General features: G+C 43.4%; 1 protein-coding gene across 1 annotated transcript in view; it reads left to right on the plus strand.

Moving 5' to 3' along the window:
* LOC132399016 (coronin-7-like) overlaps nucleotides 1-26020 on the plus strand; it is a 264124-nt gene that overhangs the window by 175254 nt on the left and 62850 nt on the right. Inside the window, exons 24-26 of the mRNA XM_059978890.1 lie at nucleotides 10685-10801; nucleotides 19055-19190; nucleotides 20848-20939. Coding sequence (XP_059834873.1) covers nucleotides 10685-10801; nucleotides 19055-19190; nucleotides 20848-20939 — 345 coding nt within the window. The remainder of the gene's footprint in view (nucleotides 1-10684; nucleotides 10802-19054; nucleotides 19191-20847; nucleotides 20940-26020) is intronic.

Raw genomic sequence — 26020 nt, forward strand, 5'->3', positions numbered from 1 at the left:
CAGCCAAAATAGGATCCCTTTATTCCCACTCTCTAATTTCTGCCAACCAACCAATGCTCCACCCATGCTAGTAACTTGCCTGCAATTCCATGGGCTCTTATTTCGCTAAGCAGCTTACTGTGTGGCACCTTGTCAAAGGCCTTCTGAAAATCCAAGTACTCCACATCCACTGCATCTCCTTTATCTAACCTGCTTGTAATTTCCTCAAAAAATTGCAATAGGTTAGTCAGGCAGGATTTTCCTTTCAGGAAACCATGTTGGCTTTGGCCTATCTTGTCACGTACCTCCAGGTACTCCGTAATCTTATCCCTAACAATTGATTGCAGTAACTTCCCAACCACTGATGTCAGCTAACAGTTCTATAGTTTCCTTTCTGCTGCCTCCCACCCTTCTTAAATAGTGGAGAAACATTTGCAATTTTCCAGTCATCTGGTACAATGCCAGAATCTATCGATTCTTGAAAGATCATTGTTAATGCCTCCACAATCTCTCCAGCTACTTCCTTCAGAACCCAAGGGTGCATTCCATCAGGTCCAGGAGATTTATCCACCCTCAGACCATTAAGCTTCCTGAGCACCTTCTCAGTTTTAATTTTCACTGCAGAAACTTCACTTCCCTGACACTCTTGAATATTCGGTATACTGCAGATGTCTTCCACTGTGAGGACTGATGCAAAATACGCATTCAGTTCCTCTGCCATCTCTGCGCCTCTCATTCCAGCGTCATTTTCTATCGGTCCTATTGGTGTGATCTAGTGATCACAATTCTACCTCCTTTACTATAGTATTGGAGAGGGTAGGAACAGTCAAGTTAGGAAAGCATTTAATTGGAATAAGGGGAAATATGGGCTATCAGGCAGGAACTTGGAAGCATAAATTGGGAACAGATGTTCTCAGGGAAATGTATGGAAGAAATGTGGCAAATGTTAGGGGATATATGCATGGAGTTCTGCATAGGTACATTCCAATGAGACGGGGAAAGAATGGTAGGGTACATGAACCGTGGTGTACAAAGGCTGTTGTAAATCTAGTCAAGAAGAAAAGAAAAGCTTACGAAAGGTTCAGAAAACTAGGTAATGATAGAGATCTAGAAGATTATAAGGCTACCAGGAAGGACCTTAAGAATGAAATTAGGAGAGCCAGAAGGGGCCATGAGAAGGCTTTGGCAGACAGGATTAAGGAAAATCCCAAGGCATTCTACAAGTATGTGAAGAGCAAGAGGATAAGACATGAGAGAATAGGACCAATTAAGTGTGACAGTGGAAAAGTGTAAATGGAACCAGAGAAGATAGCAGAGGTACTTAATGAGTACTTTGCTTCAGTATTCACTATGGAAAAGGATCTCAGTGATTGTACTGATGACTTGGAGCGGACTGAAAAGCTTGAGCATGTAGATATTAAGAAAGAGGATATGCTGGAGTTTTTGGAAAGCATCAAGTTAGGTAAGTCACCAGGACTGAACAAGATGTACCCCAGGCTACTGTGGGAGGTGAGGGAGGAGATTGCTGAGCCTCTGCATCATCAATGGGGACAGGAGAGGTTTTGGAGGATTGGAGGGTTGCAGATGTTGTTCCATTATCAAGAAAGGGAGTAGAGATAGCCTAGGAAATTACAAACCAGTGAGTCTTACTTCAGTGGTTGGTAAATTGATGGAGAGATCCTGAGAGGCAGGATTTATGAACATTTGGAGAGGCATAATATGATTAAGAATAGTCAGCATGGCTTTGTCAAAGGCAGGTCGTGCCTTACAAGCCTGATAGAATTTTTTGAGGATGTGAGTAAACACATTGAAGAAGGTGGAACAGTAGATGTAGTGAATATGGATTTCAGCAAGGCATTTGACAAGGTACCCCATGCAACACTTATTGAGAAAGTAAGAAGGCATGGGATCCAAGGGGACCTTGTTTTCTAGATCTAGAATTGGCTTGCCCACAAAAGGCCAAGAGTGGTTTTAGATGGGTCATATTCTGCACGGAGGTCGGTGACCAGTGGTGTGCCTCAGGGATCTGTTCTGGGACCCTTACTCTTCGTGATTTTTATAAGTTACCTGGATGAGGAAGTGGAGGGATGGGTTAGTAAATTTGCTGATGCCACAAAGGTTGGGGGTGGTGTGGATAGTGTGGAGGGCTGTCAGAGTCTACAATGGGACATTGATAGGATGCAAAACGGCTGAGAAGTGGCAGATGGAGTTCAACCCAGATAAGTGTGAAGTGGTTCATTTTGGTAGGTCAAATGTAATGACAGAATATAGTATTAATGGTAAGACTCTTGCAAGTGTGGAGCATCAGAGGGATCTTGGGGTCCGAGTCCAAAGGACACTCAAAGCTGCTACTCACATTGACTTTGTGGTTAAGAAAGCATATGGTGCATTGGCCTTCATCAATCGTGGGATTGAGTTTAGGAGCCAAGAGATAATGTTGCAGCTATATAGGACCCTGGTCAGACCCCACTTAGAGTACTGTGCTCAATTATGTCCTATGAGAATAGGTTGAGTGAACTCGGCCTTTTCTCCTTGGAGCGACGGAGGATGAGAGGTGACCTGATAGAGGTGTATAAGATGATGAGAAGTATTGATCGTGTAGATGGTCAGAGGCTTTTTCCCAGGGCTGGAATGGCTAGCATGAGAGGGCACAGTTTTAAGGTGCTTGGAAGTAGGTACAGAGGAGATGTCAGGGGTAAGATTTTTACACAGAGAGTGATGAGTGCTTGGAATAGGCTGCCAGCAACAGTGGTGGAGGCGGATATGGTAGGGTCTTTTAAGAAATTCCTAGACAGGTATATGGAGCTCAGAAAAATAGAGGGCTATGGGTAACCCTGAGTAATTTCTAAGGTAAGGACATGTTTGGCACAGCTCTGTAGGCCAAAGGGCCTGTATTATGCTGTAGGTTTTCTATGTTTCTATGTTCTATATCTGCCCTCAACTCTCTTTAACCCGTTATATACTTAAAAAAGCTTTTAGTATCTTCTTTGATTTAGTCGCCAGCTTCCTTTCGTAGTGACCTTCTGAGTTTCCTTCTGCAAGTTTTTAAAAGCTTCCCAATCCTCTATCTTGTCACTAGCTTTGGCTTCATTGTGTGCCCTTTACTTTGGCTCTGACTTCACTTGTCAGCCACGGTACTGTCCTTCTTCCATTCAAAAACTTCTTATTTGAAATATATCTGCCCTGAACTTCCCTCATTTTTTGCAAAAACTCCAGCCATTTCTGCTAGAGTCCCTTTCCAGTCAACCTTGGCCAGTTTCCTTCTCATGCCATTGTAATTTCCTTTATTCCACTGAAATACCGACATAATGGAATTTAGTTTCTCCTTCTCAAATTTCAAAGTGAACTTGTTCATCTTGTGATCATTGTTCCCTAAGGGTTCCTTAACCTTAAGCTTTCTTATCACCTCTGGATCATTGCACGGCCGATCCCCTAGTAGGCTCAACAACAAGTTGTTCTAAAAAGCCATCCCTTAGACATTCTACAAATACTCTCTCTTGAGGTCCAGTACTGGCCTGGTTTTCCCAATCTACTTTCATGTTAAAACTCCCAACGATTATCATGACATTGCCCTTCTGACATGCCTTTTCCATCCCCTGCTGTAATTTGTAATCCACATCCCAGCTGCTGTTTGGAGGCCTGTATACAACTATTATTAGGGTCCTTTTACCCTTGCCATTTCTTAACTCAACCCATAGAGACACTACACCTTCTGATCCTATGTCATCCCTTTCTAATGATTTAAAATTATTTCTTATACACAGAGCCACACCAGCCCCTCTGCCTACTAACCTATCTTTCTGATGCACCGTATATCCATGGATGTTCAGCTCCCAATGGCAGCCATCCTTAGCCAAGTTTCAGAGATGGCCACAACTTGCTAAATCTGCAGCTGAATTTCAAGATCATCCATTTTATTTCTGATGCTGCGTGCATTCAAATTTAACCCTTTCAGTCCAGTATTGTTTTCTGTTTTAACTGCACCACCATGCCACTGTTGCCATGTAAGTCATCACACTGGCTGTAGTTATGCCTCATCACCTGCCTGTCTTTTCTATCATCTCTGTTGCACGCGATCTTTGATTTATTTCTGTTTTCCCCTTCCTCAGCCCTATCACTCTGGTTCCCATCTCACTCGCGATTTGTTTAAACTCTCCCGAACAGCTGTATTAAACCTGCCTGCTAGGATATTGGACCCCTTTGGGTTCAGGTGTAACCCGTCCTTTTTGTACGGGTTGTACCTCCCCCTGAAGAGGACCCAATGATCCAGGAGCCCAAAGCCCTGCCCCCTACACCAGTCTCTCAGCCACATGTTAATATGCCTGTTCATGCTATTCTTGTGCTCGTTAGCATGTAGTGCAGGCAGCAATCCTGAGATTACTACCTTGGAAGTCCTGCTTTTCGGCTTCCTACCTAACTCCCTAAATTCTCTCTTCAGGACCTCCTCCCTTTTTCTATCTATGTTATTGGTACCAACGTGTACCAAGACTTTTGGCTGTTCACCCTCCCCTTTCAGAATAGTCTACAGCCAATCCGAGACATCCCGTACCCTGGCACCTGGGAGGCAGCACACCATGCAGGTATCTCTATCAGGCTGACCGAACCTCCTGTCTGTTCCCCTCACTATGGAATTGCCTATTCCTCATTCCACATTCTTCATCTTCTTCTTTCCCTTCTGCACCACGGAAACAGGCTCAGTGCCAGAGACCCGATCGCCGTGGTCGTCCTGTGTCAGGTCACCCCCCTCAACAACATGCAAAATGAGATGACGATTACTGAGGGGGATGGCCACGGGGGTGCTCTACTATCTGAGCTCTTCCCCTCACCTCCCTGACTGTCACCCACTGATCTAACTCCTGTAGCCTCAGAGTGACTAACTCATTGCAGCTCCTTGCTATCTCTTGCTCACTTTCCCTAATAAGCTGTAGGTCATCGAGCCGCAGCTCCAGATCCCTAACACCGTCTCTCAGGAGCTGCATCTCAGTGCACCTGGCACAGATGTGGCCACCTGGGAGACTGGAAAATTCCCAGGATTCACACATCTGACACCCAGAGCAAAGTACTAACCCTACAGACATGCTCACTATTCCAATGGAAAAAAATGCTAGAGGAATGTCCACCTAATCACTGACCTCGCCGAAGCCCGAATGAGCCAAAGCCCTACCACTCTGCCTCAGACCCCTCCTTTGATGACTGCTCTGCTGGGCAGTGTCTCCCTTTTATACCTGAACCTTTCCTGCTCTTCAACCCACGATTGGTGCGCCGGTTATAGCCAAGTTCCCACGAAGCTTTCCCCTTTTAAGCTTCACTCCCGGACCTGGGCACCACCTCCTCTCTCGGAGCTCTCCGAGTCACAATTGGTGCACCGGTTGCCGGTACTGAGGAACCAAGAGTATGGCTGCTCCATGCTCTGCATGGAGGATGATCAGAGCAACGCATCCTCACAAGTAGAACCAGGAGGTCAGGCAGGAGTGTTGATGCGTTGAATGGAAGCTGTAGGTCAGGACTTGATTGCCTCTATTTCTCTGGTTCTTAGATATTTATCCTTATGTTTCCTAAAATAAAGGTTGGTAAGCACAGGAGATTCTGCAGTCGCTGGAAATCCAAACTAACACACACTCTAAGCAGGTGGAGGGAACAAGCAGTTGATGTTTTGGGCTGAGGTCCTAATGAAGGGTCTCGGCCTGAAACATGTATTGTTGCTTCCTCTCCATGGATGCTGCCTGACCTGCTGAGTTCCTCCAGCATTTTGTGTGTTTTAATAAAGGTTGATGTCTGAAGATGAGAGTTTTTGAGGGTGTACTTCATGGCCTCAATTTATGCGGACAGTAGTCAGTCACAGTCACATGGGGGCTGTGCGGTGAAGGCACTACAGGATAGGAGCAGTGGAAGGGCGGACAGGTTGACTCTGTCCTGATTCTAATTATTGGAGTTATAGAGACATAGAAAACCTACAGCACAATACAGGCCCTTCGGCCCGCAAAGCTGTGCGGAATATGTCCTTACCTGAGATATTACCTAGGGTTACCCATAGCCCTCTATTTCTCTAAGCTCAATGTACCTATCCAGGAGTCTCTTAATAGACCCTATCGTAACCGCCTCCACCACTGTTGCCGGCAGCCCATTCCACGCACTCACCACTCTCTCTTATGTAAACATTAAGGTAAGACCATGGGTTTATCTGATTCTCTTCAGGGCAGTTTATTAGGAGCAAGGTTACACAGTGAAGAATGAGCACATATAAAAGGTTGTCCTGCTTAAAGGACACAATGCAATATTTTTGTAGATGATTACACTGCATTGCTCTGGAGTTTTCAGAAATCTGATGGTGGAGGGGAAGAAGCTCTTCTTGCGTCATTGAGTGTGAGTCTTCGGGCTCCTGTACCACATGTCTGATGGTATTAATGCAAACAGGGCATGTCCTGGGTGGTGAGGGTCTTTAATGATGGATGCTGGTTTCCTGAGCTACTGCCTCTGAAAGATTATAAGATATTAGTGAAGCCTAATTTGGAGTATTAGAACCATAGAACATTACAGCACAGAAACAGGCCCTTTGGCCCTTCTTGGCTGTGCCTAACCATTTTTCTGCCTAGTCCCACTGACCTGCAGCTGGACCATATCCTTCCATACCTCTCTCATCCAGGTACCTGTCCAAGTTTTTCTTAAATGTTAAAAGAGAGCCTGCATTCACCACTTCAACTGGCAGCTCATTCCACACTCCCACCACTCTCTGTGTGAAGAAACCCCACCCAATGTTCCCTTTAAACTTTTGCCCCTTAACCCATGTCCTCTGGTTTTTTTCTCCCCTAGCCTCAGTGGAAAAAGCCTGCTTGCATTCACTCTATCTATACCCATCATAATTTTATATACCTCTATCAAATCTCACCTCATTCTTCTACGCTCCAGGGAATAAATTCCTAACTCATTCAACCTTTCTCTGTAACTCAGTTTCTCAAGTCCCGGCAACATCCTTGTAAACCTTCTCTGCACTCCTTAAACCTTATTAATATCCTTCCTGTAATTAGGTGACCAGAACTACACACAATACTCCAAATTCAGCCTCACCAATGTCTTATACAACCTCACCATAACATTCCAACTCTTATACTCAGTACTTTGATTTATAAAGGCCAATGTGCCAAAAGCTCTCATTACTACCCTATCTACCTGTGATGCCACTTTTAGGGAATTATGTATTCCCATATCCCTCTGCTCTACTGCACTTCTTAAAGTCGTACTATTTACTTTGTATGTTCTACCCTGGGTTGACCTTCCGAAGTGCAATATCTCACACTTGTCTGCATTAAACTCCATCTGCCATTTTCAGCCCATTTTTCCAGCTGGTCCAAATTCTCTGCAAGCTTTGAAAATCTTCCTCACTGTCCACTACACCTCCAATCTTTGTATCATCAGCAAATTTGCTGATCCAATTTACCACATTATCATCCAGATCATTGATATAGATGACAAATAACAATGGACCCAGCACTGATCCTGTGGCACACCACTAGTCACAGGCCTCCACTCAGAGAAGCAATCCTTCACTACCACTCTCTGACTTCTTCCATTGAGCCAATGTCTAATCCAATTTACTACCTCACCATGTATACCTAGCGAATGAATCTTCCTAACTAGCGTCCCATGAGGGACCTTGTCAAAGGCCTTACTGAAGTCCATGTAGACAACATCCACTGCCTTCCCTTCATCCACTGTATGCAAGATTGTTGTTTTGACACTACACAACGAGCTGATCTATCCCACTCCTGTACACTTCATTACCATCTGAACTGATGCGAACAATAGTTGCGGATTTGGCAAATTTATGAATGGCGTTTGAGGCACCCAGACTCACTTCTGCACACTGACACTCTTGAATGTCTGGCATACTGTCTTCCTCAGTGAAGACTGACAAAAAATACTTGTGAATTCATCCATTGTGTGCAATTCTGGTCACCTACCTACAGGAAAGATATTAATAAGATTGAAAGACCACAAGACCGCAGGAGCAGAATTAACCATTTGGTCCATCAAGTCTGCTCTGCCATTCAATCATGGCTGATCCTTTTCTCCCTTCCTCAGCTGCACTCCCCAGTCTTCTCTGTGTAACCTTTGATGCCAAGAACCTATTGATTTCTGCCTTAATACACCCAATGGCCTGGCATCCACAATTGCCTGTGAAAACAAATTCCACAAATTCACCACCCTCTGGCTAAATAAATTTCTCTGTATATCTGTTTTAAATAGATGCCTCGCTATCCTGAGGCAGTGCCCTCTTGTTCTAGAATCCCCCACCATGGGAAACATCTTTTCCACGTCTACTCTGTCTAGACCTTTCAATGTTCGAAAGGTTTCAATGAGATCCCACTCCATCCTAAATTCCAGTGAATACAGACCCAGGGCCATCAAACGTTCCTCGTATGATAACCCTTTCATTCCTGGAATCATCCTTGTGAACCACCTCTGGACTCTCTCCAATGGCAGCTCATCTTTTCATAGATGAGGAGCACAAAACTTCACAATACTCAAGGTGAGGTCTCACCAGTGTCTTATAAAGCCTCGGCATCACATCCCTGCTCTTGTATTCTAGACCACTTGAAATGAATGCTAACATGGCATTTGCCTTCCTCACCAACTCAGCCTGCAAGTTAACCTTTAGGGAATCCTGCACTAGAATTCCCAAGTCCCTTTGCATCTCAGATATTTGGAATTTCTCCCCATTTAGAAAATAGTTTGCACATTTATTTCTACTTCCAAAGTGCATGACCATGCACTTTCCAACATTATAATTCATTTGCTACTTTCTTGCCCATTCTCCTAATCTGTTTAAGTTCTTATGCAGCCTGCCTGTTTCCTCAACACTACCTGCCCCTCCATCAATCTTCATATCATCTGCAAACTTGGCAACAAAGACATCTATTCCATCATCTAAATCATTGACATATAGCATAAAAAGAAATGGTCCCTAAACATACCCCTGCAGAACAGCAGTGCAGAGAGTACTGTGAAAAGAGTACAGAGAAAATTTATGAGGATGTTGCCGAGACTTGAGCACCCGAGTTATAAGGAAATGTTGAATAGGTTAGGACTTTATTCCTTGGAGTGTAGGAGAATGACAGGAGATCTAATAGAAGTATACAAAATTATGAGGGGTATAGATACCTGTAGGGTAAATGCAAGTAGCTTCTTCTACTGAGATTGGGTGAGACCAAGCTCAAAGTTCAAAGTAATTTTATAATTTATGTACATAGATGTCATCATATACAACCCTGAGATACATTTTCCTGCAGGCATACTCAGCAAATATATAGAATAGTAACTATAACAGGATCAATGAAAGATCAACCAGAGTGCAGAAGACAACAAACTCTGCAAATACAAATATAAATTAATAGCAATAACTGAAGAGAACATGAGATAAAGTCCCGAAAAGTAAGATCATTGGCTGTGGGAACTTCTCAATGGATGGGCAAGTGAGTGTAGTTAACTGCTTTTGTTCAAGAGCCTGATGGTTGAGGGGTAGTAACTGTTCTTGAACCCTGTGGTGCAAGTCCTGAACTTCTGTACCTTTTCCTGATGACAGCAGTGAGAAAAGAGCATGACCTGGATGGAGGGGACCTCTGATTGGATGCTGCTTTCCCACGACAGTGTTTCATATAGATGTGCTGAATGGTTGGGAGGGCTTTACCCATAATGTACTGGGCCAAATTCACTACCTTTTGTAGGATATTCCAAAGGCTTTGGTGTTTCCATAGCAGGCTGTGATGCAGCTAGTCAATACACTCTCCACTACACATCTCTAGAGGTTTGTCAACATTTTAGATGTCATGCCAAATCTCAGCAGCCTTGTAAGGAAGGCTTGCGTGCTGCTTCCAAGACAGGCCCTTTAAAATAGTTACACCCAGGAATTTAAAATTGTTAACCCTCTCCACCTCTGATGCTCCAATGAGGAGTGACGCATGGACCTCTAGTTTTCCTCTCCTGAAGTCTATAATCAGTTCCTTGGTCTTCCTGACATTGAGTGAGAGGTTGTTGTTATGACACCACTCAGCCAGCTTTTCGGTCTCCTTCTGTATTCTGTGCTTAGCCATACAAGTAAAGCGAGTAGAGCAAGGGTCTAAGCACACAGCCATGGTGTACCTGCACCAATGTGGATCATGAAGGAGATGTTGCCAATCCGAACTGACTGGGGTCTTCAAATGAGGAAATCCAGGATCTAGTTGCACGGAGGTATCAAGAACTAGAGGTCATGGGTTAAGGGTGAGAGGTGAAATGTTTAAAGGGAACAAGAGGGGGAATTTATTCACTCAGAGGGTGGTGAGAGTATGGAATGAGCTGCCAGTTGAAGTGGTGGATTTGGGTCCGATTTAAACATTTAAGAGAAATTTGGATAGGTACGTGGATAGGAGGGATATGGTATGGGTGTAAGTCAATGGGACTAGGCAGATAAATGGTTCAGCACAGACTGAATGGCCTGTTTCTGTGCTGTAGCTTTTATGAGTCTATGATGTCCTCAGTGGTGGGGAGGATACCTCATTGTTTCTACTTTTTACACTATTCATTTATTTTGTAATTTACAGAGATCTTATTCCTCTGCACTGTACTGCTGTCACAAAACAACAAATTTCACAACATAAGCCAGTGATAATAAAGCTGAGTTTGATTCTGCACTGAGCCCTTGTGTGTATCTTTATTTGTTGTTTTCCAGGGACTCTGCTTCCTCCCGAAGACTGAATGCAATGTGAGGGAGGTGGAGGTCGCACGAGCTTTTCGGCTGGGACACAACTCCTTGGAGAGTGTGTCTTTCAAAGTTCCACGAGTCAAGGTGAGTTGCCAAGAGATGTTGGAAATCAGTTTTTTTTGAAACTTTTTTTATTGAGTTTTCAAATAATTACAGAAAGAAAAAGAAAATATGTAAAAAAATATATACCCTTCCCCCCTCCCCTTAACCCCTCCCCCCGAACATCCCTATAGAAAAAAAGAAGAAAGAAAAAAAAGAGTGCTTGGATGTCGGGAGATCCCCACATGCTCCATGGAGTTTGTAATAACTTTAGTATATATATTTATTTCTTTCCCCAAATAACCAATTATTTTATCTTCGGAGAACCTATATATTTAATCCTGTCTTTTGTAAATAAGGGCGCCAAATTTTCAAAAATGTTTCATATTTATCTCTTAAATTATAAGTAATTTTTTTCAAGTGAAATACAGCTGTAAATTTCATTCTTCCAATGATCTATACTTAAGTATGCATCCGATTTCCAAGTAACTGCAATAGCCTTTTTGGCTACTGCCAGTGCAATTTTTATAAATTCTTTCTGATATTTATTCAATTTGGGTTCCGATTTTATCCCTTCAATGTCACCTAATAAAAATAATATTGGATTATGTGGAAGTTGTGTTCCAATAAAACTCTTAAATTTGTCCAAAAAGGTTGAATTTTAGAACAAGACCAAGTAGAATGTAAAAAAGTACCAATTTCTTGTTTACATCGGAAACACTGATCGGATAAATTTGGGTTTAATTTATTTATTTTTTGTGGTGTAATATATAATTGATGTAAAAAATTATATTGCACTAATCTTAACCGGACATTTATTGTATTTGTCATACTATCAAGACATAGTATTGACCAATTTGTTTCTTCAATTTTAATATTCAAGTCACTTTCTCATTTTTGTCTTGACTTATGGACTCCTTGTTTAATTGCCTGTTTTTGAATCAAGCTATACATGCAAGAAATAAATTTTTTAGTCTTTCCTTCTTGAATTAAAGTTTCTATTTCATTAGATTTCGGCAATAACATTGTTTGACCTAATTTTTCTCTTAAATAAGCCCTTAATTGGAAGTAACAAAAAAGAGTGTTGTTTGATACTTTATATTTATTCTTTAATTGATCAAATGACATTAATATACCTCCTTCAAAACAATCTCCTATATATCTAATCCCTTTTTGAAACCGTATATAAAAGTTGATTATCCATTGTAAAAGGAGTAAGTCTATTTTGAATTAAAGATCTCTTTGCTAATAAAGATTTCTTTGTCTCATCACCAACATTTATCTTATTCCATAAGTCAATCAAATGCTTTAATATAGGAGATTCTTTCTTTTCACATATCCATTTAGATTCCCATTTATATATGAAATCTTCTGGTGTATTTTCTCCTATTTTATCTAGTTCTATTCTAATCCATGCTGGTCTATCTCTCTCAAAAAAAGATGCAATATATCTAAGTTGATTTGCTTTATAATAATTCTTAAAATTTGGAAGTTGTAACCCTCCTAGATCAAATTTCCATGTCAATTTTTCCAACGATATTCTTGACATCTTACCTTTCCAAAGAAACTTCCTCACATATTTATTTAACTCTTGAAAAAACTTCTGGGGTAGTTGTATTGGTAGTGTTTGAAATAAGTATTGTAGTCTAGGGAATATATTCATTTTTATGGTATTTACTCTACCTACTAATGTTATTGGTAATACCATCCATTTATCAAGATCTTCTTGAATTTTTTTCAATTATGGTAAGTAATTTAATTTTTATAAGTTCTTTATATCATTATCAACTCTTATACCTAAATATTTTATACCATTTGCCAGCCATCTAAATTGAGTTATTAATCGACATTGACTATAATCTCCTTTAGTAAGAGGTAAAATTTCACTTTTTTCCCAATTTATTTTATAACCTGATATTTTCCCATATTCTTCTAATTTATAGGATAATTTACGCAACGAGTGCAATGGGTTTGTTAAATAAAGCAGAACATCATCAGCAAATAAGTTAATCTTGTATTCTTCCTGATTAACTCTGAAACCCTTAGTATCTGGGTCCATTCTAATTAATTCAGCTAATGGTTCTATCGCCAACACAAATAAAGCAGGTGATAATGGACAACCTTGCCTAGTTGACCTCGTTAACTGAAATGGTGTTGAAATTTGACCATTTGTCACTACTTTAGCTTTGGGATTAGTATTTAAGGTTTTAATCCATTTTATAAAAGATACTCCTAATCCATATTTTTCCAATACCTTAAATAAAAAATCCCATTCCAATCTATCAAATGCTTTTTCTGCATCTAAAGCAACTGCCACACTCATTTCCTCCCTCTTTTGCACCAAATGAATTATACTAAATAACCGAGTTACATTATCTGCCAATTGTCTATTTTTAATAAATCCTGTTTGATCCATATGTACTAATTTTGGTAAGTATTTAGATAATCTGTTAGATAAGATTTTTGCTATTATTTTATAATCAGTGTTTAATAAAGAAATAGGTCTATATGATGCTGGCTTTAAAAGATCTCTATCTTTTTTTGGCAATACTATTAAAATAGCTGTCAAAAAAGATTCTGGAAGTTTATGCGTTCTTTCCGCTTGATGTATTAACTCCATAAAAGGAGGAATTAATAAATCTTTAAACTTTTTATAAAATTCAGGCAGGAAACCATCTTTTACTGGAGATTTATTACTTTGAAGTAATCCTAGGGCTTCTTCAACCTCTTTCAACGTAAAAGGCATATCTAATCCCTTCTGTTCTTCCGTATTTAATTTTGGAAGAGTTATTTGTGATAAAAACCTTTCTATCTTGACATTATCATTTTGTGATTCTGATTTATACAACTCAGAATAAAAATTCTTAAAAATTCCATTAATTTCTAAAGGTTTATAAGTAATTTTATTTACTCTTGTTCGAATTGTTTATTGTTTTAGAAGTCTGGTCTGTTTTTAACTGCCATGCAAGGACCTTATGTGATCTTTCACCTAGTTCATAATATCTCTGTTTAGTTCTCATAATTGCTTTTTCTGTTCGATATGTCTGAAGTGTAATATATTGTAACTTCTTATTAATAAGTTGTCTTCATTTTTCTTGTCATATTTCTTTGAGATTCTTTTTCTAATTTTGTAATCTCTTTTTCCAATTGATCTATTTCTATCATATATTCCTTCTTAATTTTAGAAGTATAACTTATTATCTGACCTCTCAAATATGCCTTCATTGCTTCCCACAATATAAATTTATCATCAACTGAATGGGAATTTGTATCTAAAAAGAACTGAATCTGCTTTTTCATAAAATCACAAAAATCTTTACGTTTTAGTAATATTGAATTAAATCTCCATCTATAAATTGATTCCTCTTTATCTATCATTGTCATTGTCATTATCAAAGGAGAATGATCTGACAATATTCTCGCTTTATATTCCATATTTTTCACTCTATCTTGAATATTCATTGATAATAGGAAAAAATCTATCCTTGAATATGTTTTATGTCTATTTGAATAAAATGAATAATCTCTTTCTTTTGGATTAATTCTTCTCCATATATCAATCAAATTTAAGTCTTTCATCAATGATTGAGTTAATTTTACTACTTTTGATTTTGTGACAACCTTTGTTGATCTATCTAAAACTGGATCTAGACAAAAGTTAAAATCTCCACCTATTAATATTTTGTCATGTGCGTTAGCCAAATTCAAAAAGACCTCTTGTATAAATTTTACATCATTTTCATTTGGTGCATAAATATTCATAAGAGTCCATAGTTCTGAAAAAATTTGACAATGTATAATTACAAATCTCCGCGCCAAATCAATTAATACGTTTTGTATTTTAATTGGTAAATTTTTATTAACCAAAATTGCAACTCATCTCACCTTTGAATTAAATGAAGCTGCAATAACATTTCCAACCCAGTCTCTTTTTAATTTCTGATGTTCTATGTCTGTTAAATGTGTTTCTTGTAAAAAAGCTATGTCTGTTTTCATTTTTTTAATGTATGTTAAAATTCTTTTTCTTTTCACCAGTCCATTAAGCCCATTAACAGTAAAACTTAAAAAATTCAGTAAATTAGTCATTATTTTTAATTATGTTACTCCAATCTATAATAATACCTCATCTTTCAACTTTCATGGTACCTTGGGAAATCTTTTTAAGATTCTCCATGTTTCTATGTGTGTCCCCACCGATCATCTAGGCGGAAAGATAGAAGAAAAATAGAGTATAAAGAAAAAAACAAAATACCCCCCACTAATGTTGTGGGAAAAAAAAGAACACAGCATTACCCCCCTCTGTTGTACGGGTCATGGCAATCGCCATGATTACACACTTGAACCCCCGTAGTAATCGATCCAAAGCTCCCCAGCCCCCCCGCAACATAAAAAAGTATATATATAAGAAAAAAAATACTATTCTTAATTAGTATTTCTGAAATTTTGCTTTTCTCCCCTGTATCATCCTTAAATGTCCATCACTTCCATTCACTGTCTCTATCTTCATCTTTAATCCGTAAAGCTTGGAAATCTCTATGTGTAATTAGCGAATAGATGGAAGTTTTTGTGCGAACTCCTCTGCTTTTCGATAATCAGTAAAAAATCTTCTTTTTCCCTCCTCCAAAAAAATTATCAGTGTTGCTGGGTGATGCATTATAAATTTATAACCCTTTTCCCATAAAACTTTTTTCGCTGGGTTAAATTCCTTCTTTCTCTTCAAAAGGTTATAACTTATAACAGGATAAAAAAGAACTGCCTTCCGTGCTATCATCAATGGCCCGTTTCTCTTTTTGGCACATTGAGCAGCCGCCTTCAGGATCTTTTCTTTATCTTGGTATCTTAAGCATTTTATCAAAATTGATTGTGGATTTCGATCAGCTTGAGGTCTTGACCTTATGAGCCCTTTCAATCTCAATTAGAGTTTCTCCTTCCATTTCCAATTTTTCAGGGATCCATTTTTGAAAAAAAATTATTGGATCTTCTCCTTCTATATCTTCTTTAAGTCCAACAATTTTAATATTGTTTCGTCTACTAAAATTTTCAAGCTTATCAATTTTTTCCATGAATTGTTTCCTTTCTGATGTCCAGGCAGTAATATCAACTTCCATTTTTTTCATTCTTTCAACCATATCTTCCGTTGTAGTTTCCAAATCTATAATTCTCTTTTCCATTTTTTCCTGTCTTTTTGTCATTTTATCAAACATAATCTCCATATTTATCACTTTTTTGATTACTTTTAATGTGTTTAATTTTTCTAATTTACGCATTATTTGCATCAAAGTCTTTTCTATATTTCCAGAAAAACTTTTACCTCCATCTTCGTCTGATTTTTCCAGAGAATCCAAGTCTCTCTCAGATTCACTTTCACTTTCGGTTTCAGTCATTACTGGGATTTGTAGTTCTGGTTGCTCCCGTTTGCGCGTGCTCCTCCCTTCACATTTGCGCAGTTCTCGTTGGTCCTTTTCTTTAGAAATGGTCGATGTTGCCGCAGTTTCCTGTTCTGTATAGCCGGTGGTATAATGTACCTGAGCCCACGGTTCTTTGGCAGAAGTGGGCCTTGATTCTGTTCCAACTTGTGTTGTCTTCACGGTAGTAGTTTTCTTCATCTTCTGTTTGTGAGGTATAACTTGAAACAATCCGGAGTAGTTTATAAGTAACTTTTAGAAAGTATTGTCTAACTTTTCTTCACTTAAACATTAATTCATTGATTTTTTACGGGAGGGCTGGGTTCCAGCGTCTCAAGCTTACGTCATCACGTGACGTCCCCCTCATGTTGGAAATCAGTGAGCTAAAGGAGAGATAGGGTCAAAACTGTGATGTAGAGTCCTTGTTCTCTGAGATCCAGAGCAAGAAATGTGTCTAGACCAAAGACACAGAGAGCTGGGATCCCAGTCTCTCTGCACTCTTTGAGTTGACTACTTGGAGTGAAATGTTTCTGCAGTATGGATTAGCGAACATCACCTGCATGTCTGTTGGAGTCATTCACTGTATCGGGTGTTCCCGGAATTCAACATGTCAATCCATGGCCTCCTGTACTGCTACAATGAGCCCACTCTCAAGTTGGAGGAGCCACACTTCATATTACATCTGGGTAGCCTCCAACCCGATAGCATTAAACATCAATTTCTCTTAACTTCCTGTAATTCCTCCACCCACACCTCTCTTTTAACATTCCTCATTCTGTTTCCCCTCTTACTCTTCCTCACCTGCCCTTTTGGTTCCCCTCCTCCTTCCCTCTCACACATGGTTTACTCTCCTCTCCTATCAGGTTCTTTCTTCTTCAGTCCTCTACGTCTTCTACTTAAACATAGAAACATAGAAAACCTACAGCACAATACAGGCCCTTCGGCCCACAAAGTTGTGCCAAACATGTCCCTAACTTAGAAATTACTAGGCTTACCCATAGCCCTCTATTTTTCTAAACTCTATGTACCTATCCAAAAGCCTCTTAAAAGACCCTAACATATCCTCCTCCACCACCATTGCCGGCAGCCCATTCCAGGCACTCACCACTCTCTGAGTAAAAAACTTACTCCTGACATCTCCTCTGTACCTACTCCACAGCACCTTAAACCTGTGCCCCCTTGTGGCAGCCTGGAAAAAGCCTTTAACTATCCACATGATCAATGCCTCTCATCACCTTATACACCTCTATCAGGTCACCTCTCATCCTTCTTTGCTCCAAGGAGAAAAGGCCGAGTTCACTCAACCTGTCTTCATAAGGCATGCTCTCCAATCCAGGCAACATCCTTGTAAATCTCCTCTGCACCCTTTCTATGGTTTCCACACCCTTCCTGTAGTGAGGCGACCAGAACTGAGCACAGTACTCCACGTGGGGTCTGACCTGGGTCCTATATAGCTGCAACATTACCTCTCGGCTCCTAAATTCAATTCCACGATTGATGAAGGTCAATACACCATATGCCTTCTTAACCACAAGAGTCAACCTGCGCAGCTGCTTTGAGAATCCTATGGACTCAGACCCCAAGGTCCCTCTGATCCTCCACACCGGCAAGAGTCTTACCATTAATACTATATTCTGCCATCATATTTGACCTACCAAAATGAACCACTTCACACTTACGTGGGTTGAACTCCATCTGCCACTTCTCAGCCCAGTTTTGCATCTTATCAATGTCCCGCTGTAACCTCTGACAGCCCTCTACAGTATCCACAACACCCCCAACCTTTGTGTCATCAGCAAACTTACTAACCCATCCCTCCACTTCCTCATCCAAGTCATTTATAAAAATCACAAAGAGTAAGGGTCCCAGAATAGATCCCTGAGGCACGCCACTGGTCACCGACCTCCATGCAGAATATGACCCGTCTACATCCACTCTTTACCTTCTATGGGCGAGCCAGTTCTAGATCCATGAAGCAATGTCCCCTTGGATCCCACACCTCCTTACTTTCTCAATAAGCCTTGCATGGGGTACCTTAACAAATGCCATAAACAATACATCTGTTGTTCTTCCTTCATTAATGTGTTTAGTCACATCCTCAAAAAAATTCAATCAGGCTCATAAGGCACAACCTGCCCTTTACCAAGCCACCCTGACTATTCCTAATCACATAATACCTCTGTTCAAATCAAATGTTCATAAATCCTGCCTCTCAGGATCTTCTCCATCAACTTACCAACCACTGAAGTACTTATCACCTCCCAACTTCTCACTTTATTTCCCCTCTCCCACCCACCCACCTTCCCCCTTAACTATCACCAGGCAGCTTGCCCTCCTTCTCCTCTCCTCACCTTCTTATTCTGGCATCTTCCCCCTTCCTTTCCAGTCCTGATGAAGGGTCTCAGCCAGAAACATTGACTGTTTATTCCCTTCCATAGATGCTGCTTGACCTGCTAAGGTGAGTGTGTTGCAGAGAACAGTGAGTTTGGGGAATGTACACGAGGCAGTAAGGTGCAATTCCACTAGACTGGCAAGTACCACAGCCAGGGACAGGGTTAGCCAGGGGCTGATATGGGCACTGAACAAGTTCTATCTGCCCCAATTTCCTACATTTCACTTGGAACTACTGTATCTCTTTATCGGCTGCTTCAGGGGCAGAGTGGATCTAGGACTCATTCTAGTTCAGGGTGCTGTTGGCTTGCTTCTATTCTTTGCACGATGTTTTTTTCACTTTCTTTCTCTGTGAAGTTTTGGGTTATTTTTTATTGTGTTAATCAGGTTTCTTGCTGTGTGGCTGCCGATAAACAGACATATTTCAAGGTGTATAATTTGTACATTCTTTGATAATAAATGTGCTTTGAATCTTAATCTCCTTATTCTTCTCTCTACACAGAAAGAATTTTTCCAGGATGATATTTTCCCTGACACAACAATATGGTGGAGACCGGCACTCTCAGCATCTGCGTGGCTGGCAGGTTCCAATGGGCAGCACCAGAAGATGTGCCTGAAGCCTAACGACATGACTCCAGGTACCCATTTTCCCCACCCCTGCCCCTAGTCTTTCAGTTTCCCCCACTCCCAACCCAAGTCTTCCGCATTAATAATCACAGAATAATCCGCCAGAGTTTCTGGGTTCAGTGAAGCAGCTTCACTGAGATCTTAATAAAGAATATGCGCTGATCCATCCAACACACACACAGTCTCTCTCTCTCTCCCCCCACCTCCTCTCCTCTCACTCTCTCAGTCTCTCTCTTCCCCTCCTCTCCTCTCACTCTCAGTCTCTCTCTCTCTCACACACACACACACACTTCATATTAATATTAATAGGACTCCTAAACAGATTTGGATAATAAAGGTTAAAATCCTGGTGAATTTTAACTTCTATTTTCAGGGTTATCTAATCCTCCTGTAAGTCTGTAGCCTTAATTCTCATCCACACATTAGCTTGCCCCTGTCAGTCATTTGCAAGGACTAAGGACACTGTATTTGCAGTAACCATCACACCACCCCATCCCCTTCCGCTAACAAAATCTAAGCCACTCCCACATCTAAGGACTGTGACTGACTCATAGCACAACATATCCAACAGCTTCCTCGCTCTTTCTCACCCTAATGCATCGCAGTGTCCACAACTCAGAAGCGAAGTTACTTGATTTAGTCTCATTTACAGATGTGACAATCAGACAATGTACTATCCTCTTCAAACAAAAATTTTATCGTATCATGAAACTACTAGATTTTTATAAAATCACATCTGGTTCAATACTCTTTTTCGCTGTAGGAATTTTCAATTGTATCTAATTACAAGGTGATTGAGATAAAGATTAGCTTTATTTGTCACATGTACAATGAAAATTGAAACATGGTAAAATGCGTCGTTTGTGTCAATGACCAACACAGTCTGTGGATGTGCTGGGGGCAGCCCACAAGTATCGTCATGCTTCTGGTGCCAACATAGCATTCACATATTTTAACTGAATGTCTTTGGAATGTTAGAGGAAACTGGAGCTCCCAGAGGAAACCCATGTGGTCAGGGGACAATGTACAAACTCCTTACTAACAGCAGCAGGAATTGAACCTCAATCACTGTTGCTGTAAAGCAAAGGGCTAACCACTACGCTACCATGCTGCTTCCTGTTTTATAGCCCATCCCAAACTGTCCATGGCCACATTTGTGAAGTACTTGAGTTCCCCTGATTGAATACTTCCTTCATTCTGCCTGTAGGCAGTATTAGGATTTACGTCCATAGTAATGAGGGAATGGCAATTATAATTCTAAATTAGGATAGTATGTGATTGGGAAGATGCTGGTGGTTCCCATGTACTTGCTTTGATAAGAATTGTGGGCTGATATGGAATACTGCCTGCACACTGATCAAAGTCTTTCCATCTCAGTTTATTTTAAAATAACTCACGTGATGCACAGTACTTTCTTCCAACTCCCACTCTACCCACTCAAGTCTACAATACAGCTCTATAGCTCATGGTCTCAGCCCAATTGCCACTCATACATCTGCTGATGATGGAATGTTATTATGAAGTGTCCATCTTGCATTTTGCAAGGGATAAGCAGTAACAGGTCCTTGATTGTGCTATCTATTATACCTGTTGAGTGCCATGCCATGCTTGAAGAGAACCTGATCTCTGCATGGTGAGTTCACTGCTAATGGAATATTTTTTCTTCAGTCAGTGCCGCACCTAAGGAGGCACCTGTCAGAAAGTACCAGCCCTCATCTTTCTACCTGGAGGAAAAAACGGATGAGGAGAAAAAAGAAGAGGTATTTTGTATTAACATTTCATTTGTGTGTGTATCTTTCGCTCATTCTCTTCTTTATCCTTGTTCTTTCCCGCTGTTAGTTTTTCTCGATTTGTCTGTTGCTGTCCCACTCTCTTACAGTTTATCTCCTCCTCCCTGCTAGCCTTTTTTTCACTGTTGCTGACATGAATAACTGTTCAGCTCTCTCGCTTCCTTCCTTTCTCTCTTCTTCTTTCCCTCTCTCCTCCACTTCATCTCTCCTTCTCTACCCCCTCCCCGTTTACATCCTCTCTCCACCAGTCCAACTCTACCTTCACTCCTCCAGCCCCTTTCAACACCTCTACCTTCCAATTCAATCCAACTCTCCTTCATCTCTAGTTCAACCCCCCTCCAACACTGCTGTCCTCCACTCTTTCCTTCTCCCCCTCTCCTCCTCCTCCATCTCCTAAATGCTTCATCTTCCCTGTCATATTCCATTCCCTCTCGCATCCACCTCCTCATTCCTTCACCTTAGCACTCCTCATTCCTATCTCCCCATCTCCGCTCTCCTCCACCTCTCTCCCCGCTCTCCTCCTCCTCTCTCATCCATTTCCTCTCTTCTCCATCCCACTTCTACCAGGGAGGAGACTCCACCAGCACCACAAGAATTGAGAAAAAGTGACTTTCGCCAAGCAGTAAGGATGATCAACACCTTCACCCACTAACGCACGCCTTCCATACCACTAACCACCTCAACACCTTCAACCAGTAACCCAAACTCCAAACGCCCAACCATCTCAACACCTTCACCCACTAACCCACCCTCCAAATCCCCAACCACCTCAACACCTTCACCCACTAACCCACCCTCCAAACCCCCAACCACCTCAACACCTGCACCCACTAACCCACCCTCCACACCCCAAACCACCTCAACACCTTCACCAAGTAACCCAAACTCCAAACGCCCAACCATCTCAACACCTTCACCCACTAAACCTCTCTCAACACCCCCAACCACCTCAGCACCTACACCCACTAACCCACTCTCCACAACCCCAACCAGCTCAACACCTTCACCCACTAACCCACCCTCCACACCCCAACCACCTCAACACCTGCATCCACAACCCCACCCTCCACAACCCCAACCACCTCAACACCTTCACCCACTAACCCACCCTCCACAAATCCAACCACCTCAACACCTTCACCCACTAAACCACCCTCCAAACCCCCAACCACCTCAACACCTTCACCCACTAGCCCACCCTCCACACCCCCAACCACCTCAACTACTTCACCCACTAACTCACCCTCCACACCCCCAACCACGTCATGACCTTCACCCACAAACCCACCCTCCACACCCCAACAACCTCAACACCGTCACCCACTAACCCACCCTCCAAACCCCCAACCACCCAACACATGCACCCACTAAACCACCCTCCAAACCCCAACCAACTTAACACCATCACCCACAAACCCACCCTCCACACCACCAACCACCTCAACACCTTCAGCCACTAACCCACCCTCCACACCCCGAATCACCTCAACTCCTTCACCCACTAACCCACCCTCCACAACCCAACCACCTCAACACCTTCACCCACCCTCCACAACCCCAACCACCTCAACACCTTCACCCACTAAACCACCCTCCACACCCCAACCACCTCAACACCTTCCCCCACTAACCCACCCTCCACACCCCGAATCACCTCAACACCTTCACCCACTAACCCACCCTCCACACCCAAACCACCTCAACACCTTCACCCACTAACCCACCCTGCACACCCCAACCACCTCAACACCTTCACCCACTAACCCTCCCTCCACACCCCCAACCACGTCATGACCTTCACCGACTCACCCACCCTCCACACACTCAAACAGCTCAACACCTTTACCCACTAACCCACCCTCCACACACTCAACCACCTCAGCACCTACACCCACTAACCCACCATCCACACCCCAACCACATCAACACCTTCACACACTAACCCACTCTCCAAACCCACAACCAACTCAACACCTTCACCCACTATCCCTCCCTCCACACCCCCAACCAAGTCATGACCTTCACTGACTCACCCATCCTCCACACACTCAAACAGCTCAACACCTTTACCCACTAACCCACCCTCCACACACTCAACCACCTCAGCACCTACACCCACTAACCCACCATCCACACCCCAACCACCTCAACACCTTCACCCACTAACCCAAACTCCACACGCCAAATCACCTCAACACCTTCACCCACTAACCCACCCTCCACACCCCAACCACCTCAACACCTTCACCCACTAACCCAACCTCCACACCCCGAATCACCTCAACACCTTCACCCACTAACCCACCCTCCACACCTCAACCACCTCAACACCTTCACCCACTAACCCAACCTCCACACCCCGAATCACCTCAACACCTTCACCCACTAACCCACCCTCCACACCCCAACCACCTCAACACCTTCACCCACTAACCCAACCTCCACACCCCAACCACCCAACCACCTCAACACCTTCACCCACTATCCCACCCTCCACACCCCAACCACCCAACCACCTCAACACCTTCACCCACTAACCCACCCTCCACACCCCAACCACCTCAACAGCTGCACCCACTAACCCACCCTCCACACCCCAACCACCTCAACACCTTCACCAACTAACCCTCCCTCCAGACCCCCAACCACATCATTACCTACACCCACTAACCCACCCTCCACACCCCAACCACCTCAACACTTTCACCCACTAACCCACCCTACAAACCCCCAACCACCTCAACACCTTCGCACACTAACCCAATCTCCAAACCCACAACCACCTCAACTACTTCACCCATTAACTCACCCTCCACACCCCCAACCACGTCATGACCTTCACCCACAAACCCACCCTCCACACCCCAACCACCTCAACACCTTCACCCACTAACCCACCCTCCACAACCCCACCCACCTCAACACCTTCACCCACTATCCCACCCTCCACACACTCAACCACCTCAGCACCTACACCCACTAACCCACTCTCCACAACCCCAACAACCTCAACACCTTCACCCGCTAACACACCATCCACACCCCAACCACCTCAGCACCTTCACACACTAACCCACTCACCAAACCCACAACCACCTCAACACCTTCACCCACTAACCCTCCCTCCACACCCCCAACCACGTCATGACCTTCACCCACTCACCCACCCACCACACTCTCAAACAGCTCAACACCTTCACCCACTAACCCACCCTCCACACCCCCAACCACCTCAACACCTTCACCCACTAACCCACCCTCTAAACCCCCAACCACCTCAACACCTTCACCCACTAACCCACCCCCCACACCCCCAACCACCTCAACACCTTCCTCCACTAACCCACCCTCCACACCCCCAACCACCACAACACATTCACTCACTAACACACCCTCCACACCCCCAACCACCTCAACACCTTCACCCACTAACCCACCCTCCACACACTCAACCACCTCAGCTACATCACCCACTAACCCACCCTCCAAATCCCCAACTACATCAACACCTTCAGCAACTAACCCACACTCCACACCTCCAACAACCTCAACACCTTCACCCACTAACCCACCCCCCACACACAAAACCACCTCAACACCGTCACCAACTAACCCACCGTCCACACCACCAAGCACCTCAACATCTTCACCCGCTAACCCACCCTCCAAACCCACAACCACCTCAACACCTTCACCCACTAACCCACCCTCCCCACCCCAAACACCTCAACACCTTCACCCACTAACCCACCCTCCAAACCCCCAACCACGTCAACACCTTCACCCACTAACCCACCCTCCAAACCCCCAACCAGCTCAACACCTTCACCCACTAACCCACCATCCACACACTCAACCACCTGAACACCTTCACCCACTAACCCTCCCTCCACACCCCAACCACCTCAACACCTTCACCCACTAACCCACTCTCCAAACCCACAACCACCTCAACACCTTCACCCACTAACCCTCCCTCCACACCCCCAACCACGTCATGTCCTTCACCCACTAACCCACCTTCCACACATTCAAACAGCTCAACACCTTCACCCACTAACCCACCCTCCACAAACCCAACCACCTCAACACCTTCACCCACTAACCCACTCTCCACAGCCCCAACCACGTCATGTCCTTCACCCACTAACCCACCCTCCACACACTCAACCACCTCAACACCTACACCCACTAACCCACTCTCCACGACCCCAACCACCCCAGAACCTTCACCCACTAACCCACACTCCACACCCCAACCACCTCAACACCTTCACACACTAACCCACTCTCCAAACACACAACCGCCTCAACACCTTCACCCACTAACCCTCCCTCCACACCCCCAACCACGTCATGACCTTCACCCACTCACCCACCCTCCACACACTCAAACAGCTCAACACCTTCACCCACTAACCCACCCTCCACACCCCAACCACCTCAACACCTTCACCCACTAACCCTCCCTCCACAACCCAACCACCTCAACACCTTCACCCACTAACCCAACCTCCACACCCCAACCAACCAACCACCTCAACACCTTCACCCACTATCCCACCCTCCACACCCCAACCACCCAACCACCTCAACACCTTCACCCACTAACCCTCCCTCCACAACCCAACCACCTCAACACCTTCACCCACTAACCCAACCTCCACACCCCAACCAACCAACCACCTCAACACCTTCACCCACTACCCCTCCCTCCACACCCCCAACCACGTCATGACCTTCACCCACTCACCCACCCTCCACACACTCAAACAGCTCAACACCTTCACCCACTAACCCACCCTCCACACCCCAACCACCTCAACACCTGCATCCACAACCCCACCCTCCACAACCCCAACCACCTCAACACCTTCACCCACTAACCCACCCTCCACAACCCAACCACCTCAACACCTTCACCCACTAAACCACCCTCCACACCCCAACCACCTCAACACCTTCCCCCACTAACCCACCCTCCACACCCCGAATCACCTCAACACCTTCACCCACTAACCCACCCTCCACACCCAAACCACCTCAACACC

This window comes from Hypanus sabinus, chromosome 9 (genome assembly GCF_030144855.1).
Source record: "Hypanus sabinus isolate sHypSab1 chromosome 9, sHypSab1.hap1, whole genome shotgun sequence".
In the NCBI taxonomy this organism is placed as follows: domain Eukaryota; kingdom Metazoa; phylum Chordata; class Chondrichthyes; order Myliobatiformes; family Dasyatidae; genus Hypanus; species Hypanus sabinus.